Here is a 19,650-nt window from a genome sequence, read left to right as displayed (position 1 = left end):
AATAATATGTACTATACAACGATAAAATAGGGCACTCACAAGACACAACAATTTTACCTTTTCCAGCCAAATTCATAACAAACTTTGTCAAATTACTAACATTTTTTGGTTTTCTTTACTAAAATGAGCCATTTTATATTAGTGGTATATAAGTGCTACTGCTTTCTTTCATAGTAAAAATACTTAAATTATAAACAATCTACTTAAAAGCACATTGAAGGCTTTATAACTTGATTCGTTTGATGATAATGTATAATCTGGAGTTTTCAGTGAGCCAAAGACAATAACATTTGTAATAGGTTTTGTGTTGCTTTTGGCTGAACAGATCGGTAACTCTTGACCATGAGACCCCAGACATGACTTATTCAGGGTCAAGCGCAAATGGATCTTGTTTCCAAAAAGTAAATTCATACTACAGTACTGGTCTCTACAGTGGGAATTTCCGGGTGAATGCGGCTGTGATTGTTTAATTTGTGGAGAGTTTGTGTGTCAAAAGATTAAATGTATGAGCAGTGAAAAACCCTGAGGTCCTGTGGTGTCTGGTGGCTGACTAACCTAGAGCAATAGAAGGGGTTACATCTCAGACGTATGTTTCATGACAAAGGCAATTCATCTTCATTTGGACAAGAATGGTGTGCCAAAATGTTACATTGTTTTTCATTCTTCATAGCAATTTCCACCTATTTCCATATACTTTATTTAATTTAAGGTCAAACATGGTCCATTTTTGTTTCTTGTGCAAAGTTTAAGTTACCTCCTCTGACAGAACACTAACTTTAGTAGGGGAAGCTGGGATAGTTACAGATGAGTGGGTAAAAGTAAAAACAGCTTCAAATTTCTGTCTCCCACAGGAGGGAGATGCATTTCCCTAGGAAATCGAGTCTATAACAACCCAGTGCACAGCAGCTGTCACAAGTGTAAGTAGAGGGTTTTTAGTTAATCTATAAACACATCCAAAATTACATTTTTTCATGAAAAAAGCTGGCTTTTCAGTTAATCACTTTAAAGCATTAGATGTCTTATTGATATTCTTCCAACTGTTAAATGGATGTTATTAACTAAAGTTTGGGAGAGACAACAACAACAACAACAACAACAACAACAACAACAACAACAACAACAACAACAACAACAACAACAACAACAACAACAAGTGAATCTCACACAGCTGGTCCTAATCCCATTCATAACCAAAATTAGCTCTATGTATTGAACACAACCACCTTCCCTCAAATTCATCTTTAGCATCCCTCCTCTGCCCCATCTCTACCTTATAGCTGCCTGTGGGTTCACTCTTCTCTGAATGGGCCTCAAGCCTCCTTAACCAAGGGCATTAAGACAAACCTATCTCACCTAGTAAATCCAAACAGTCCCAAAGCATCGCATTCTTGAACGTTGCTGTCCCTAGTGAAATGAAGAACGTGATGGTGAATACTTTATTTCTTTAGCTCCATCAAGTGGTGATAGAAGCTGCGTAGTTTAACTGAACATTTGAGCAAACATAGTTATTGGGGTGTTATACAACAGTTTCGCGATTATTGCTATAAGTAAATGGAAATGTAGATAAATGTTTCTGCTTTAATGTCCATTCATTACAAATTAAAATAGATTTTGACCTAATAAAAGAGCAGTATCATTATAAAAACTCAATGTCGAAACCTATTGAGCCATCCCTTTAACTTTAAGATGATTAAGTTGGAACCCTAGTTCTGTCCAATTCGGAAGGCCAGAACACATCAAGGAGGTTGTAAAACACTTGAGTTTCCTCTGAGTCATATTAATAAAAATCAAACGAAGGCAAACAAAAAGCAGCCATTCAAATAAACTTTCGTATTTTAGTAGTGGCTATTTCTGTATGTTGTGATGACATATAAAAGCACCCTGGAAACGCTGCAGGCAGCTTTTCCTTATCAGCTTTTGAACAAGATTAATCTCCTGGAGTAGCTCGGGCCAGAGTCTCAGCACTAAATGGTTTCCTGCACGTTATTGTCAGGTGCTCATTTAATTACTGGAGCTGTGAGCATTCCATGGGGGGCACTACAGCTGGCTCCTGCATCTCTGAATAAGCCACAACAAAGCAAGCTGATCTGTAGCCGAGCTTTCTCCGAAAAAGCATTTAAGAGCAATTTCCAATTGAGAATGACAGTAAAGCACAGAATCAAGTGGTCTTTCTTAATTTCTGGCAGCATTTAAAAGCTAATAGTCCAGCTTTTCAAAAGAAACATTCTGCCTTGTAAGAAAACCACATTAAAGTCATGTATCAGGGCAGGATTTTGTTTTATAATTGGGGGGTAGGGGTGGAGGGCAGAGGTTAAGTTATTTTTTCAACTCATCAGCCCAAGAAACACTGTATTTTGGGGTCAGGTGCAAAAAGGAAAATACAAATAATCAGGCAGCTTTTCTATTTGTTGGGGAATCACCTGTCATCAGCGAAGCAAAGCTTGGTGAACATTACTACTGTAGCTGAGGTTACTCTGGGCTTATCATTTCTGCCATCAAGTATAAACCTTTAAGTATATGACTGAAGGAGAATGAAGTACAACCATGTAACTAACACAAGATCATGTGTAGTCTTACAATCAAGCAATGGGAAAGCACCTGTATTTTCCTTCAGATTTAAGGTGTTGATCAGATGTCTAAACACTGGGACTTCAGTTAACTTTAAAGTTAGGTTGGAGTTGTATTGGAATGACTGAGAATAAAAATTAAAGGAACTCTGAGAGAGATTCCTGAATTATTCCTGGAATTCTTTCACAATTGTTGGGCATTGCTAAACATTCCCAGACCTGTCAAATGTGCATTTTTACAAGTTTAAAAATAAACTGCAAAGCTTCCATTTCTTTTCATAAAAACACTTACCTAGACCTGTCAAAATTCCACCAGATAGAGATGTCAAGAATAATGATGAAAACGGAATAGCTGTCTTTCTCTGGATGGAATGTGTACGATGCTGCTTTCTTCCATTGTCTTGGTTTTAGGGCTTCCTCGCTGTTCAAACAGGTGTGCTGCAGTTGATTAACATCTGTTCAGGCCTCCACAGCTGCACAGTCTGAGAGGGGCTGTGGACTCAGGAGGGGAAGACCCATGAGGTGGATTTTCCAAATGAGTCAAAGTTAATAGAATGTGTTAATTGTTCACACAGGGCCACAGGGTGCTGTCTTGACCTAGTTCCAGTGTAATAAGTACTGCTCAATTTATCATCAAGACTATCTCAAAGACTTCATACTGAAATGTAATTTCCAAGTTTCACTGTTAGGCGTTATCATCCCTTGTCGTCTGTCTTTCCAGATCAAACTGCATTGTATGTTGCTCTTGGATGTGCAAGGATTTGCAGGTCAGCTCTATGTGAAGGCAGTGTTGTTTAAGTTTGACTATTACCTACTCCTATCTTTTGCTTTCTTTCAAAGAAAGAGCTTAAAGAGCTTGGACTTGGAACAGTTTTAATTTTGCTGCTTGCTGTGCATGCACTCGAAAGAGGAGGGTCATTTTTTTGTGACTTTAAACCTGTCTTGAAAGCTAGCTTTAATCATCCTACATGAGTAATGAGGACTGAAGCTGCAATTGACTCTTTCACTCATGCTACTCGATGCACTATGAATTTGGAAAGGTCATTGAGTCCAGCATGAGGGGCCTACATGACAGCAAGTTTCACATGCTTCCTATAGCAGTTATTGGACAGGATAGTTTGTACGTGTGAGATGCACCTTTGATGTGAAAAGACAGGATTAGGACTAGAGCTATCATCAGAATTCCTAAATTTACACATTTCTTGCATATTTTACTGGGAATGAGGTCATAAAGTACTGCAACCAAAGTTTCTGTAACACTCCTTCCTACTCCTAAAGCAGTAACAGGTTTTTAGCAAACTCTTTGTTTCCTTTTTTATTAAGCAGCTGAATTTGGTGCCATTTGGTGGTGGTGCCATTTTTGAGACTCAGACTAAATTTCGATAACAGTTAACAGCCAACATTTCCACAAAATAGAAGATGTAAGAGTATCCATTTGATACGAACAGGAAAATCTGGATCTCATTTGTCTGGCAAAAAAAATCTGTTTCATAATCTTTCTTTGTCAGTGTTAGTGATGATAGTTTTGGATCATGATCGGTGATCTCAGCATGCGATTAATCTCCATTAGTACCGACTATAGTTCATACTGTACTGTGTACTGTAAAATCTAGTTTGTACTGTACATGCAGTTGTCTGCTTCATGGATGATAGTGTATGATTGTTTGGAAGTTTGTTTACTGGTCCATTTGCTTCACTGCATGTATTCATGCAAATATGATCTGTGATGTTTATTGAGAAGAAGGTGCTCACAGTAATAAATAAAAGGACTAACTCTTACTGTGTTGGTATTCCTTTGAGCTAGCATTATCAGAAAGGGGACAGGGAAAACAAATTTAACACTTTACTGTACATGGAACTACACCACCAATGGATCGGTGGTATAATAGAAATGCCATTTTTAATTTCATTTTAGAGTGACGGTGATCATTATAATGAGCTTGCAATTATTATTTGTATCATAACTGGGTTTTTTAAAACAAATATTTGTATAGCTTCTGCTGAAGGATTGTAAGCTCAATAAAGAAGAAGCAGAGACTTCCCTTCAGTTCTCTGACTCAGAAAAGTAATTTGTCATTTTGCTGTCTGCTCTAGTTTAGTCACTCCTTCCTCTTGAAGTTAAATGAATAAGGAAGCAATAGGCCTGTAGGTGATTTATGACCAGTCCCAAGAAAGAGAGTCTTCACGGGACAGAAGAGGACATCACTACTGCAGACAACAAGCCTGTCTCCAGCCCTACATTTAACATCCTGGCCTATTTATTGTGCTGCTTTACACAGGCTTTGTTTAGGAATGGATAGTTCAAACAAATAACCGACCAATTACATCCTTCTTCATTTTCTGGCTCATATATTTAGCATATATAATTTCCCCTTCAATTACTGGAGTCAGTGACCTTTTCGCTATGTCTTATCATTTGCCTTTAGAGTATGAACGTTTTAAACTCCTGTGCTTCCTGCTTGGACAGAGATGCAAGTCTGAGATTTCAAGTTTAGTCTTTTATGAGGTTCTTTCCTGTCCTCTCCTTTGATATAGACAGAGCTGTAATAAAATTAAAAATTAAAAACATTTATTTCAAGACGTTTTTTGTTCATTTGTATTTAACACATATATTTCACTCTATATATCTGTTGCAATGAGATCATTTTCTTTTCCAATTTCAGTTTCCTTTCAAGGTTTTGCTTGTTTTAGGGAAACTCAAATACTTTTAACTTTCATGGATAACAGACATTATTAACTTCTTATAGTTTTTTTTCCTAGTCCTCTGACTTAAAAAAACATCTCTGAGATCATATTTTTGTATTCTTCAAGAAAGCTTTTGTTTCATCTGTATATATAATGGTGGCAGACTATATTACAGATTTCAGTGCAGAAATAATTCAAATATTCAAGGTGTGTGACTGGGCTCAGACTGTGACCCTTTGAACGGAAGGCATTGTAGAAAGAAGACTGAACTGTATGCAACATCAAAGAATCTTTCAAACCAATTCCATATAAATGCCACATTAGCTACCTTTGTAGAAACAGTAAGTGAGCCGATAACGTTTTACATTTACAGTGACACAATTCTGCATTATGATGAAGAAGTAAGGTGGATAAAGCTGAAAGATTCCTGTTAGGAACAATACTTGTACTGTGATAAAACCATTGTGGTATAAATACAAGTTATTATTGTTACTTCATCATATAAAAACGTAACAATAGAACTCAGCAGTAGAACCCTGGTTTGTGAGAGTGCGAATTCAAAATAAGGACACCTTCAATTAGAAGCTGACTTAAAAAGAGCACATTCCTGTTCTTGCTGTGTTTTGTGCCCATGTCAGCCCCTTTTAATAAAGAGCCCAGATGCTTTTTCAAATGCAAACCAGACTGTAGCCTTGCCCTGCCTTGGGAGCTATGTGACCAAACCCCAGCAGCTTTATAAAAGGGCTTGAACGGAGAGATGAAAGGACGATGCTGGAGGAAGCAATTATCCTCTGAGGCCGTTTTTTTCTCCTCAAGTGTCAGTAGACCAGCCAGCCAATGACCACAAGAAAGTGTCACGACGGTCCTCTGGACAGCAGAGCTGCTGTCTCTCAGTTCAAGGCAGACCAGTTCATGACAGAGTTCATGACAGAGAAGTCAGACTCCCTCTCCATTGCTCACCAGAGCGAGACCAGGAGAATGCATGCAAGGGCCTTCAGTAGAATTGAAATGACTCTGGTGGAGGGCTCCTGTGTGGGGAACTCAGGATGCATATTTTGCACGCTTGGACTTTCATATAAACAGGACAATGTGGGAGAATGTTAACTGGATTATTTATCGAACATCTACAGATCACAGCACCCTCCTTTTGGGAAATGCAAGCTTATTACAAGCTCTGATTGTAATTTTTTAAGACTCACGGGGATAACGTCATATCAAGGGCAGGCAGACAGTGCATTTTTTTTTCCAGCAGATGTAAATGTTCCTTTATTTCAGGAACATGCTTTCCTGTCATATTCCCTGTTTGCAGGCAAGTACAAAAGTAGCTGTAAGGTTAAAGTTCAAGAAGACTAATTAATCTCATGTGAAGTACTTTTGTTAGAGATTGTGAGCATCATTCAGTTAGGAAGAGAATATTTTAGTCATTCCTCTTTATTTTCAGTGGTTTGTCTAATGTAGGAGTTTCGGGGTAATAGTTAATGCGATAAATTATTAATTATTTTAAGGAATGAAGTAGTTATAAATGACAACTAACTGATTGAAGGTAAATGCCTCCTGGGTTATTAACAGTATTTTAGTGTTTTCTTCATGCTTTACAGGGTATATTATATTAAATATGAACCCCTAAACTTATACTTAACTGTTGTCAGAATGTTTCAAGGGGAAGAACACTGACAATGAATAATGAACTTGTCTTTAATTCCAAGTAGTTTTCTCTATTGCAGCTCTGCAAGTCTCTGTGGTAACCTCTTACTGATATAAAGGCGAGACAGCATAACAAAACAAACGGATGTCAAAGAAATATCACAAACAAGGCTGAACATAAAACAAAAAATAGAATGTGATATTTATTCATAGCTATTACAGTGGTTTAGCAGTTAGTGTCTCTGCCTCATAACATCTGGGTCCTGGGTTTAATTCCATATTAAGATACCTTCTTTGTGGAGTCTGCATGTTTTCCTCTTGTTCGCATGTTCCTCCTGTTTCCAGGTTGCCATTGACCCTGACCAGGAATATGTGATGTTTTGGTAATTGATCGGTGGGACTTTCATAACCTTTTGAAGCAAAACATGTTTTTATGTGCGTTTTGGATTTTTATGGTCTTGTCATCTCTGTCCCCAGAAACAAAACAGCGTGTGGGAGAAGGTTGAAAACCATTAACACAGAGGGCAATACCGCAAGAGAGCATGGCGCCCTTTTGTGCACAGCACCTCCTTTTAAAACTCCCAGCCTGCCTTCCTGAGAGTGGTTTACCTCAAATTGCATTCACAGACTGTGAGACAAGGAGGCAGAGTTTAGGCAGCTCTGCTGGCTCACTGCTCGCTTTGTGAGAAGTCCTTCAGGAATGCAGAGTGGTCACAGAAGGGGTTTGTGTGGTGTGTGAATGTGTGTCAGGGGGGTATCTCTCACCCTGGCCTCCTCCCCTGTCTTGCCCCTCAGAAGAATTGTTTAAGCCCTTGTTATTAATTAGTGTACACACATGCATCATTGATGATTGACAGGAAATCCAGCTTGGCACACTGGAGCACCTCAGTCTTGAATGGGTTATAGAACACATTTGGGAGTATTTCTAAACCTATTAAAGTCATTTCTGATACAAAAGAAGTATGTAAAAAAATGGCAACAATTGTAAAAATATAGGGCATCACATTATCCTTTCTGGATTTATGTTGTACAGAAAATGCTGTTTAGCGTCGGTACAGAGCGTTCTACAAGCACACCCAACAAACAAAGGTGATCTTTCAGCAGGCACTTTTGAAGAACGGAAAACCTCCACAGCAATTTGACCGCAAATTGAACAACAGAAAAAAGTTGCATCTTGCTTTTCCTGCCTATGGGCTATGTCTCTGGTTCCTTTGTCTGTTATCTGCAATAATTGCAGAGGCAGCAGAGGAGAGATTAGTGTGGCGGTCGCAGGTATTCCTGCAGACTTCCTGTGGAAGAGTCTGTGTTTTGGAACTACCTGCCTTTGGGCAAAGAGCAGAACAATGCGAGGCTGGAAAAAACAACAACAGAAACCTGACGAATTGGGTTTTCCATTATTCCTTAGAATAAAAGAGGAGTATCTGAGGAACTCCCAGAGGCACTTTATAATTAATCTCCGTATCGTGTTTCTGAGTAATGTTGGTTGTTGCAGTTGTTTTGGATTTAAAAAAATCTACAAAAATGGGTCCGAATCCCATCAAATATCATAACTTACCAGGTGAAGACTGACAAAGGCTGTTGAATCAAACTAAAACTAACAATGTTTTTGTAAGATTAGGAGTACATTGTGGAATCATGGCGGATTCTGTGTCAAATGGAGGAATAGAATTTTCAAGGAAATCTGGTTTTGTTGTTAAATCTGATATAATCTTACATAATATCTGAAAATGTTTTGTAAAATATGTCACAAGTTAACTTATTTTATTAATAATAATAATAACTGAAGTAAAAGTTAAAGAAAGTATGCACTTGGTATGCATGTTAAGCAAACTATGCGAAATAAAAAAAACTGTCTGACTAGATTAAAAACACAAACATTGATTGATGGAAACTCCCAAGTTTTGGACACTTTGCTAAATAAGAAAATTCAAAACGCTTCAACAAGCGAATATAATGTCATGAGTTAGAAAAAAAAAGTTCACTGATTTTGGATGTTGAAAGGGTCTCAGAGAATTTGCAATACAAACATGGTTATATCTGTTTCACAAGCACTGATAAACTGGTGCTGATGGAAACAATCTTGAAAAAACGTGGTGCTTGTGAGTCTGTGTGTTTTCTCAGAGAGCTTCAGTATTTACCCACCTTCCAAAGACATGGAGGAGACTTCTAGTGGACTAATTTAAAGGGTTTAGTATACTGTCCCTATAATCTCAAAAGCTGGGCACCCCATCTCATTGCTCTGCCCTGTGAAGACTGCCTCATGTTCCCCTTGCCCAAAACCTAGAATTGGGTTTGTGCTGCGTAGATAAATATAACAAAACGTTTCAGTTTCCCATTACACAGCTTTTGTATCCACTTCTCTTGTTCTCTTGAAGTGCACGGCACTCTCTTATCCCCAATTAAATCACCTCTCTGGAGATCCCAGAGGGGTGACCCTCCATGTCACACACATGCCAACAGTGAGATTTAATCCTAGGGATCATTGAGCTGATTGTTTGGCCTGTTGCTGGCAATTCATTTTGTATGTAGTCCTCATAAAACAGAGGAAGGGATGTTAGATTTATTTGCTTTGAGACGCAAGCAACCCCTTCTTTGTCTTGAGTAGACAGTACTGATGCTAGAGTTACAGTGCCACGATGTTTTCAATTGACCCTTAAATACTTAATTGGATCAACTATTCATGTTCATTTGAACCATTTAAAAGTCCACATAAGGTTCTGGTGACTTAAAAGACCTGTCAGCTCCGTTAGGTTGTGACCCTGCAGAAGCAGAGATTTGCTGACAAACATGCCAGTGAAATGTCCTGGCTGAGAAAGTCAAATCAACAGCTGTTAGTCGGCCTCAACTCCAGAAATAGTTGTGTTTTTTTTTTTTGTCTATTATGTTTTTCCTTTTCAAGTAAACACTGCACATCTGCCAATCTAAAAAAAAAAAACTTTTATTCACTATGACCTTCTTTTTATTTTTGACAGATAAGGAAGAAACTGTTTTGGCTTGGTTTCGTTTTTCAGGTCCACAGACATATCATGTCAGAGACAGGAGCACATCACAGGAGTTTCCTCACTAACGATGAATCATTCCATAGCTTGAACAGACCTATTTTGCGACAAGAGGTTAACTCTTTAAATCTTCTCAAGATTTCTTTGTTCGTGATTACTTGCGTGTTTTCCAAATTCTCTTGGGTTCATACGGTGCTTTCCTTGTCTGTGGAAAGTCCGCAAAACATCTGGGGCGCTTCGTTTTTTATCACCACTTTTAGCTTCAGGTTTGCAGGATGAAAAATAAGCAGTTCCTGCGACTTTGGTGGTTTCTGAGCGCCACCATGTGGTGAAACAACATCAAGAGCCGAACACTATTTGAATTTAATTTCACCCCTATTTCCAGAGCAAAATTGTAAAACCGTCAGTATGTCTATTAAGTGATGTTTACTGCCATGTTTGCAAAAAAACAACAAAAGAAAGAAGAAAACTAATAAATCTGTACAACTTCAGCTTTCAAAATTCAATTTTTAAATTGCTTTCATGTTCATTTTACTTAAAATTTAGGACACTGATTCTGATTAAAAATAATAGAAGAAGAGATGAGCTCTCTTGCACATTTGAAATTAAAATATAATTGTCAGTAAGCGTAATCTGCATATTTTTGCGTAACGCTTTAATTGCTTTCCATGAATATCAGGGTGACTGGATTTGGTTTAAGCCGGACGCTCCCATGTGATTTTATTCTCGTTTCGCTAATCGTGTCATATGTCAGTCTAATCACATTCATTTGGCAAGTCTTCAGGTTGGCCAAGCCTAGAAAGCCAAGCATTCTAGAAACTTCTGGTAAGTTTTGCAACAATCCCACAACCAAACCAAATTTGCACACCCAGACCAAACTTGACTGCTAAGCGGAGTCGGGTTCTGACTCAATAGAGGCCGACACGACTCGAATAATTGCAAAAAATAAAAAATCAAAATCAAAACCAGAAGGAGCATGCGAGGACTGTACTTCACAGCTGGGCTCATTGCGCGCCTGCGCAACAGAAGCGTCTTCACAAGGTCACGCACACACGTGTGGGCGCAGAAAGCCATTTAAACCAAGTGCATCTACAGCGCGCTGGGATACTGACTCGACTGCAGCTTCTATAGTGACGATCTGTAAAACAAGCAGCTAAAAAATGGCCAGAGGAAGCCGTAGCAGACCTTCGCCTGTAGCTAGGTAAAGTATTTTTTTGTAATTGCTACATGCAAAATAATTTAATATTGATAGAACAACGCACGTACTGACTGTGACGCAGAACATACTGTAGATGTCAAACGAGGGGTAACATCCAATATTAAGGGGAGTATTATTTGTCGATTAGTGCACCTTAAAGGTACTAATGTCTATAATGTCTTCTGTGTCCACCGAAAATTTGTGTATCTCCCATCTCCTTTTCACTAAACATTATAACTAAACGAAGGTCACTGTGTGGATCATGACACATTTACGCGTTACTTGCAGCTCCTGAGTCCTGTAACTTTCAGTCAAGGGCGTCCTGAGTTCAGTACTGTATGTTGCGTAACACAATTCCAATAAAGAACTGGGATATGTCTTGTTTTCATGATTTTGAACATCTAGCCTACTCTTTCAAGATTGGGTCCCTCTAGATTTATTTACACCTGATGTTTCGTAACACGGAAATTCGACGCAAACTGTGTTTGAACACGTTATACCCGGCGTTTCAAGGAAGGGTATGTCAAATTCAGATTATCACCTCTTTATGCATAAATGCACCTGCGTTTAATTGTTTTCGTGTGTAACACACGCATAAAGTTCTTGCTTATGTTCTGTTTTACTGCAGTTTTGTATGATGTTTAGCCGGGCTGTCGGGTTTGACGGAGTTTTCCCGGTGTAGATAACCTGCACTGTGCTGGGGCTGTTGGGTCTTTTGCAGCCACCCCGCTCCCTCTCATGCCTCGCCACCAATGGCGGCACCGCCTGCAGCCCTGGCTACTGCCCCAGCCCAGCCGAAGCAGCCCGGTCTCATGGCGCAGATGGCCACGACCGCAGCCGGGGTGGCGGTGGGGTCGGCGGTGGGACACGTTGTCGGCAGTGCCCTGACCGGAGCCTTCAGCGGCAGCGGCGGCGCGGAGCCGGCGAAACCCGCCAGCGCCTATCAGGTGAGACAACCTGTCCGTCCCAGGTGGGGCAGAGCCCATCCGTGGGCAGGCTAACGGGGACAAACCCCGCTGTTTCTGGGCAGAACTACTAATTGGCTTCCGTGAAAGTTACTGCACATGTCAAGAGGATGTCATGTTTTCAGGCTCTACGTTTAGCCCATTTAAGAAGGCAGCGCTGTAGCGTTCCATTTGTTAGACAAAATAAGGTGAGGGTTTCTCCAGAGTCGTAGTATGGATGCTCGTGTCTGGATTCTAAACTCCTTGGCTTTATCCTCTGTTAAGCGTTTCTGTATTTTTACCTTGATTTTGCGTGCGCTTGCTTGCAGACGTACGTTCGTCTTTGATTTCCTTGAATGTGGCCAGGAGCCGAAGGGTCAGTGGCTGGTAACCGTGTGGTTTCCTTGTGTCCCCCCAGGAGCCCCCGAGAAGCTCCTCCGTGCAGCAGCCGGGCCCCTGCCACTTCGAGGTGAAGCAGTTCCTGGATTGCGCAACCACGCAGTCGGACCTCACGCTCTGCGAGGGCTTCAGCGAGGCCCTCAAGCAGTGCAAGTTTTCACACGGTGAGCCTCTTGGAAACTGAGCCCAACAACCCCCTCGCCTCTGACCGACCTGCGCCCCCTTCTCAACACAACGAGGCTGTGTTGCCTTGGGGTTTAACGACATACCCGACTTTTAAGAGTGGCGACATCTCCCTTCTTAACATGGGATGAGTATGAAATTGTGGTGTGTATGCGATGCAGAAGTAAATATTGGATTTTTTTTATTTTTATTTTACATTAGATAACATTTCACGGCAGTCCCCCTGTTTATTTCGGTCCATTTTACTTTCAGTGAATATAAAAAAACAAATGAGAGGAGTTCTCTTGACTCAGCTAGCTCCTTGGTTGTCTGGAGGGTGATCCAAGGATCTTATCTAGCCTCCTTCTTAAAAAAAAAAAAGGCCAGGTTATTGGCATCAGTGGTGTGTCTGGGTAACTTGTTCCAGACACCCACAACTCTTTGTGTGAAGAAGACTCTTGTTCTCAGTGTTACATATGCTTACTGGTTGGTTCTACTGGTTTTGCTGTTGAGCCAGAAGTAGTCCAGTGTTAGTTTTGTCAGTGGCTTTGAAGATTTCAAAATTCTTCATTGAAGTTTTCTTGTAATCTTCAGTGTTCTTTAACAATAACACCTTTGTTTGCGGAAGAAACATTTGTGCAACTTGCTATTTATTGACAGTATAATTGTTATAATGTAAATAATCATGGTCTTATTCTCATTGTAGGTGTATCATCACTGGTTTGACTGAAGGATTTTTGAAGCCATTCCTTGCAGAATTAAAATAAATGATAACATGTTCAGTCAATACTTCTGTGGTTGTACCTGACTCGCCATCAACACTATTTGTCAATAAGGGGATTATCTCATTGCTGTATCAACCCCTTTCTTTGTTTTTCTTGTGCAAAATGTAAATTATCAGGATTTACGGTAAAATAAATAATTTAAACTTTTAAAATGTTTTGGAAACATGTCCATATCTTTTGCTGCCAGCAGTCAAATGTAATATTCTGAAATATTTATTTTGAAAAAAGTAACTGTTGAAAGGCTTGAGTCTTTAAAGCAGAAACAAACAATGTATATAAACCAAGATATTACTGTAAAACAAATCTAGCCCTAATTTGATGACAACAGAGACACAACACATGATGTGACTCACTATTAACCAGTTTCATGAATTATATCCTACACCTTGTTAAACGCAACCCTAGGAATGTGTTGCACGACCACAGGAAGTTGTTTTGGGAATCGCTATGCTAAAATTAATTGGGATGCAACACTGCCATACATTAAATGTGTACATTGTGTGATTAATAAGGAACCTGTTTTTCAAGTGCGGTATTTGGTTATTTTAATAGAGTTCTATATTGGATTGAATACCATGCATTTCCACTTTATGCGATGACAGTACCGATCAATGTGTAAAAAAACACCCCTATCCTTTAAGTCATGCATATCTGGATCAGTGGGTTTCTTCTTTAAAGATCTACATAATTTATACAGAACTTTCCATCCAAAAGGTTTGCAGAGCATTTTTCATAGAGTAGAGGATGTGACCAACTTCACCCAGCTCTTGGGAGCAGAAAAAAAGATAAAAGCATAGTTTAGAAACAAAACATCTTACTTCCAACATTCCTCATAAATTTTAGGTTACAAAAAGTAAAAATGTCTTAAGTAAAAACGTATATTTATAGCATGCAATTTCTGAGTAGAGCTCCAGCAACTGAAGCAAGCATGATTCATGAGAGAAATCATGGAATGTCAGGGTTCCATAAAAGCACATCGCAGAATTTTGTCCATGCACACAAAAGAGAGAGGTTTTTTTTCTCAGTCCGGACCACCTTTTCGTTATAAATGAGCTTCTGATAAAGAGAAGGTTACGTCCTGTGCACACACATTGTTCCTGAATAGACGAATAATTCGATCTTGGAGCTCAGTAACGCTACACTTGATTCAGTATTCAATGTTCAATGGTCAGAATAATTATTGGCAATAATTAACTCATGAAGTCGTATGGCTCTTAAATCCGATATTCTTGTAACTATACAGTGAACTTGATGCTCGCACTGTGTCATTGCCTTACTGTAGACAATTTTGTGAATACCATTAAACAGGTTCATCGCATTTGTTTTCTAGATTTTGTGATGCGGCGGCAGACATATTTAACACAGACATATTTGCTTTCAAAACTGAAGGAGTTTTCCTTGCTCTCTGCGCCTTTAAGAACGCCACGGAACAGGCGTTGCGGACGCAGCCAATGAGCAGTGAAGTTGCACCGCTTTCCGGCTTGAGGTGTCCTTGTATAGTCCCTTAGGTTCTGTAACTTCTTTCGTCTGATTGATAACAAAGTTTGTGGAGAGACGCCATGCCGTTCATCGATCTGGAGAGCAACCTGCCTTCGAGCAAATTTCCCGACGAGTTTCTGAAAAAGATGTGCTCCAGCACGGCGGCGGTACTAGGGAAGCCCGAGGACGTGAGTGTGAGACTGAACTGCTTTCACGGCATGTTGGATGCAGCTGAAGCAGTTCTGATTGTGCGTGAAGCGTCCTCGAACTTGGACGATACATTGTTTCGGATTGGGCACTTCCATATCGAGTAGTTTGTATGCAAAATAAAGTTCGTTTTAAAAGGAAGGAAATCGCATAGTGTTGATGATGGAAAGCTACGTTTCCCCTTTCACTTATGTATCTGTCTGGCGCTTTCATCCAAACGGGTTTAGCTTTGCATCCACCCATTCATTCATACAGCTGGGAGATTTCGGGTGAAGTACCTTTGCTCAAGGGAAACACAGCAGTGACCCCCCAGAGATTTGAACCCACAACCTTTCAATTAAGAGTCCAGAATTCTAACCACGGATTCACATTTTTTTAAATTATGCCACTGCCAGATTATCAGTGAATGTGTATTTGATGAATTGCACATATGCCTGGGGATGGTTATTATTATTATTAATAGCAGCTGTTGACTAGCCAGGCTGGAGAGGACAGTTGTGTGTGCTTGACTCCTGCTGTTCTCGGCTTCTCCTCCACAGAGGATGAACTTGACTGTGAGGGCAGGCCTGTCCATGCTCATGGCTGGCTCCTCAGCTCCTTGTGTGCAGGTCACTGTCTCTGCCATTGGGGTGGTGGACAGTGCGGAGAAGAACAAGCAGCACAGCGCCAAGATCTTCCAGTTCCTCACCCAGGAGCTGGGGCTCAGCGAAGACAGGTCAGTGCACTCAAGAGCATCCTCAAGTACCCTCCAGCCCCTCCACTGTCCGAGAGTGGCACTGGAGGCTGCGTCTTAGATAGATGCTGCACATTACACATGTTACCATGCAGTCATGGGGAAAAATAAAACCACCACAGAGTTTTACACAATTTCACACAAAATTCGGCCAGCCATTTTCTAACCACTTCCAGTTCAGGGTCATAGGGGAGTCGGAGCCTTTCCCAGCAGGCTTAAGGAAGATATGGAAAATTCAGATACTTTTTATTATTAAGAGCCCTGCTGTTAAATTAAACAGCGCCTTAAGAGTTTCTTTTACACAAAGGACGGTATCATCCTCAGTTTAGATTTCTAATGTTAACATATTTTAAGAATTTGGTAACAAAGTTGTCGAGTTTGGGGACACAATGATTGCGATTGGGCCATGTGAATGGCTTACAAATGGGGCTCAAGATTTCTCACTTTCCTCCTAATAGGATTGTCCTCCGGTTCTGGCCTCTCGAACCCTGGCAAGTTGGGAAGAAAGGGACTGTGATGACCTTCCTGTGAAGAATGAGGATACAAATGCCACATTATTGCTGCAGTGCACCACCAGGAAAGAGAGTGTGGATTGTTTCTGATACTTGACAGTTGTGTGCAGAATGAAGCACATTTTTCTGTTTAATAAATTCCTAGTGCTCCTTATATGTAACAGATATCAATGTGACACACTCAAAAATAAAAAAAAAATATTATAAGAAGGAATGTTGTCTAGTCAAGGGATCCCTTTTCCAGATGTATTTCTTTATAAGGACGAACAACATGAAAGGATTGTTATAAATTCTTACTTATGGCTATGAGGCATTAAAAACAGAACGGAAGGTCAATATATCAGCAGCTTTTAGAGCACCTTTGTCTGCTGTGTAAGACTGAGATTTATCCTACACAGCTGGCTAGACTAGGTGTAAAAACATCCCCTGTGAGAACTGGTGTGATGTATTGGCTGGTTCTGTTAGAATAGGAGGTTAAAAAGAGTGACCTGAGGATATTCATTAGTTTAGTTAGATGCTGGTGCCTGGAATTGAATAAATAATTGTAGGTATTGACTAATTGGAAAAAGAGATTCTGTATTTAAGTGAGCTGAGTTCCTGACACGGTGTTAATATTTGTTCTCTGTTGCCCTGAGTTTTCTCTTTCTTCCTTCATTGGTCTGCTCTGCTGAACTGTCTAACTGTGAGTGTCTTCTGGTAACCCTGCATAATGCCTCACTCCCATTGAGGTATTACCACCTGAACCTGGTACTCCGAAAATCTTTAACATGTGTCTGCTTATAGCACATTGCTGATATTCTGATTGATACTCTTTTATTTTTTTAATTGCCACATTTGAAAGTCTTTATCTGTATATTTCAAGGTATAATCATCATGAAGAGACCTTAACGTGACTGTGTACGTTCACTTGTTCTATCATGCCCTCTTGTTCTCAGTTAGTGAAAATGAGCTCCGTGAAGTTGCCCCCCCCTGCAGACAGCACAAACGATGAAACCCACCTCATTCGTTAGAGCTAAGTTTGTGCCGTTGAAAGTAGCGTTTGTGCTGCTTTTGTTTCCGAGATATAGCACCTTCTTTGATTTTGATCAGTTGACCCCAGACTTTGCAGCCTTTACATGAATAAACAGTCTTACATTTAACCATTTTCTCGAAAATGTATTGCTTGTGTACTCCTTTCATTGCTGAAGAGACACCAGTTTCCAAATGACCGCTTGTACAACACGAGAGCCCATATTCACATTTTTAGGTATTGGTTTCAAGATCGAGATAATTTAACAATTAAAAACAGAATTGAAAGTACGAGCATAATAATATAACGATCATAGACTTTACATTTATATTTATTTCTGAAGTACAAAGCAGAAGGTGTTTCCCATACCTTAAATATACGATTAAAATTGTTCAAATACCACGTATTCATTACGGAAAGCAGCGGAGACAGTTATACTGCAAATAAATGTATTTATTTCGAAGGGTACGGGACATTGTGAATCAATAAAGACGTCAATAAAAACAAGCCGATGTAGTTATTTTGCAAATAAGTAAAGCATTTTAAAAACAGTTTCTCATTGACAGTGAACAAGCCGATCCACCTGGCGCTGCTGGCTTGAACAGCTCTCGGACCCGTGATTGGCTAAACCCCCCAACAGCTCGGGCCGCGATTGGGTGAAGAGTGAGAATCGACACTCTGATTGGGTAAAGCGCCGCAGCGGAAGTTCTGTGTACCGTGTGTGCTGTATGAGCACGCTGGATACACAGTAACAGTAACACATCCATTGGTTTCCAATTACTGATCAATCTCGCACAAAGTCGCACTGAGGTTTAAACAGAATAGCAGACAAAGAATGTCATTGCATCCACAGCGCGTTCACGACTCCGATAGCATGTCACGATAGGAGTGCGCGCATCACGATCACATGGCGATACCCATTGCGACTGGCGCGACATTAAGTCCATATATTGCGATATGACATACCCCGACAAAACGCCCCCGCCCCCATGTCGCGACATGGAGACGGCATATCGCGACATAGCTTACCCCCAACAAAACGCCCACCCCCATGTCGCGATATGACCAAAAATGCCACGCCCATGTCGCGACATGAAACCTGTATATCGCGATATGACATACCCCGACAAAATGTCCCGCCCCCATATCGCGACTTGGAGTCCATATATTGCGACACAAAGTTCATATATCGGGACACGTCCTATCTGGGTATATCATGTTCTGATATGAGACCTTTGTTGCGATAGCGGTGCCAGGGTGCCATGGAAGCAAGGCGCCACTCGTGATATACACTGCCGCGATATACATGCCTTATACATGGGGTCCCTATCATGACATGCTGCGGAGGTCTTGTCGCGATGGTATCCCACAGTTACGCGTTTGGAAACAGCGTGTCAGGGTAGGGAAAGAAAAGAAAAGCGTGTCTTAGATAATAAAAAGCATTGATCTTACAATCACGGTGATTTTACATACATTACAACCACAGGTTTATATCATAGATAGTTAACTTGTTGGCGTGCGTCATGTCTTAGTATTGCTCACATCTAAGGAGGCTCATATGTTTATGGATATTGATTGTCTTTAAAATGTTAAGGGTACGAGCTAAACTGTAACAGAGCGCTTGAACTCGGCAGACGAGGTCAAAGTCGCTGTGCATGGTCATGTGATCACCGGGAAAACAAGGTGCTATATCTCGGGAACGAAAACAGCACAAACGCTACTTTCAACAGCACAAACCGGCACAAACGTAGCACTAATGAATGAGGTGGGTTTCATCGTTTGTGCTGTCTGTAGGCGGGACAACTTCACGGAGCTGTGAAAACGCTAACAAAAAATGTCACTTGTACCAAGTATGTCCTGGAAATGTGGGGATTTAGTTTTAAAGTGGGTCTCATCAGCGTTAATGAGGCACCCAAGACCTACCTTGGCTGAGGCACAAATAGTTAAAACCTATACATCTGATTAACAATGGGCGCTTTAATGATAATTAATGTAATGCATTGGTTTAATTTAATGCAAATGATAGCATTCTTCAGCTGTAATTACTTCTGTATGTAAACAAAACATTCACGTTATTTGCCACCGTGTCCATGAATAAACTTGAAAATTATCTTGTCATTGTCATTTGTTCCTTTGGAAATATGAACATTCCTTTTGTAGAATAAAAATAAATAAATTGGGTTAAATGTGTTTATTTACAAAGCATTTTTGTAACTTTCACCTTTTTATGTGAAATTTAATCGAAGTTTATTGCTTTATAATTCATACTATCCCCCTCATAGCTGCATGCAGAATAATATTGTCTTCCAATTGGAGTAAAATAAGAC

General features: G+C 40.2%; 2 protein-coding genes across 4 annotated transcripts; both read left to right on the top strand.

Annotated features, from left to right (window-relative positions):
• Positions 1-10,934: 10,934 nt before the first annotated feature.
• On the top strand, positions 10,935-13,535 carry chchd10 (coiled-coil-helix-coiled-coil-helix domain containing 10). 2 transcript variants are annotated; one of them, XM_088618343.1, is made up of 4 exons: positions 10,935-11,096; positions 11,815-12,040; positions 12,456-12,600; positions 13,305-13,535. In XM_088618343.1, the coding sequence occupies exons 1-4, from the start codon at positions 11,056-11,058 to the stop codon at positions 13,322-13,324; spliced, it is 432 nt and encodes a 143-aa protein (XP_088474469.1). In that variant the 5' UTR covers positions 10,935-11,055; the 3' UTR covers positions 13,325-13,535. The 2 variants fall into 2 exon arrangements, with proteins under 2 accessions (XP_088474469.1, XP_088474470.1); XM_088618344.1 differs by having other exon boundaries at positions 10,937-11,096; positions 11,722-12,040.
• A 1,289-nt stretch (positions 13,536-14,824) lies between these two features.
• Positions 14,825-16,528, top strand: ddt (D-dopachrome tautomerase). 2 transcript variants are annotated; one of them, XM_088618345.1, is made up of 3 exons: positions 14,825-15,110; positions 15,609-15,784; positions 16,261-16,528. In XM_088618345.1, exons 1-3 carry the CDS (start codon positions 14,943-14,945, stop codon positions 16,331-16,333), a joined length of 417 nt encoding a protein of 138 aa, XP_088474471.1. In that variant the 5' UTR covers positions 14,825-14,942; the 3' UTR covers positions 16,334-16,528. The 2 variants fall into 2 exon arrangements, with proteins under 2 accessions (XP_088474471.1, XP_088474473.1); XM_088618347.1 differs by having other exon boundaries at positions 14,834-15,050.
• Positions 16,529-19,650: the final 3,122 nt, after the last annotated feature.

The sequence above is a fragment of the Lepisosteus platostomus genome, chromosome 24, assembly GCF_059453375.1.
Source record: "Lepisosteus platostomus isolate fLepPlt1 chromosome 24, fLepPlt1.hap1, whole genome shotgun sequence".
Lineage (NCBI taxonomy): Eukaryota > Metazoa > Chordata > Actinopteri > Semionotiformes > Lepisosteidae > Lepisosteus > Lepisosteus platostomus.
The sequence above is the reverse complement of the archived record's forward strand: the minus strand, read 5'-3'. Positions and strand labels throughout refer to the sequence as shown.

Excerpts from the sequence above, each read along its gene's own strand:
- ddt (XM_088618345.1), top strand. The coding sequence starts at position 14,943 with ATGCCGTTCATCGATCTGGAGAGCAACCTGCCTTCGAGCAAATTTCCC. Across the intron at positions 15,111-15,608 it reads CAGCTGAAGCAGTTCTGATT|AGGATGAACTTGACTGTGAG; the intron begins GTGCGTGAAGCG and ends TCTCCTCCACAG. Across the intron at positions 15,785-16,260 it reads CTGGGGCTCAGCGAAGACAG|GATTGTCCTCCGGTTCTGGC; the intron begins GTCAGTGCACTC and ends TCCTCCTAATAG.
- chchd10 (XM_088618343.1), top strand. The coding sequence starts at position 11,056 with ATGGCCAGAGGAAGCCGTAGCAGACCTTCGCCTGTAGCTAG. Across the intron at positions 11,097-11,814 it reads AGACCTTCGCCTGTAGCTAG|CCACCCCGCTCCCTCTCATG; the intron begins GTAAAGTATTTT and ends GGTCTTTTGCAG. Across the intron at positions 12,601-13,304 it reads GCAGTGCAAGTTTTCACACG|GTGTATCATCACTGGTTTGA; the intron begins GTGAGCCTCTTG and ends TTCTCATTGTAG.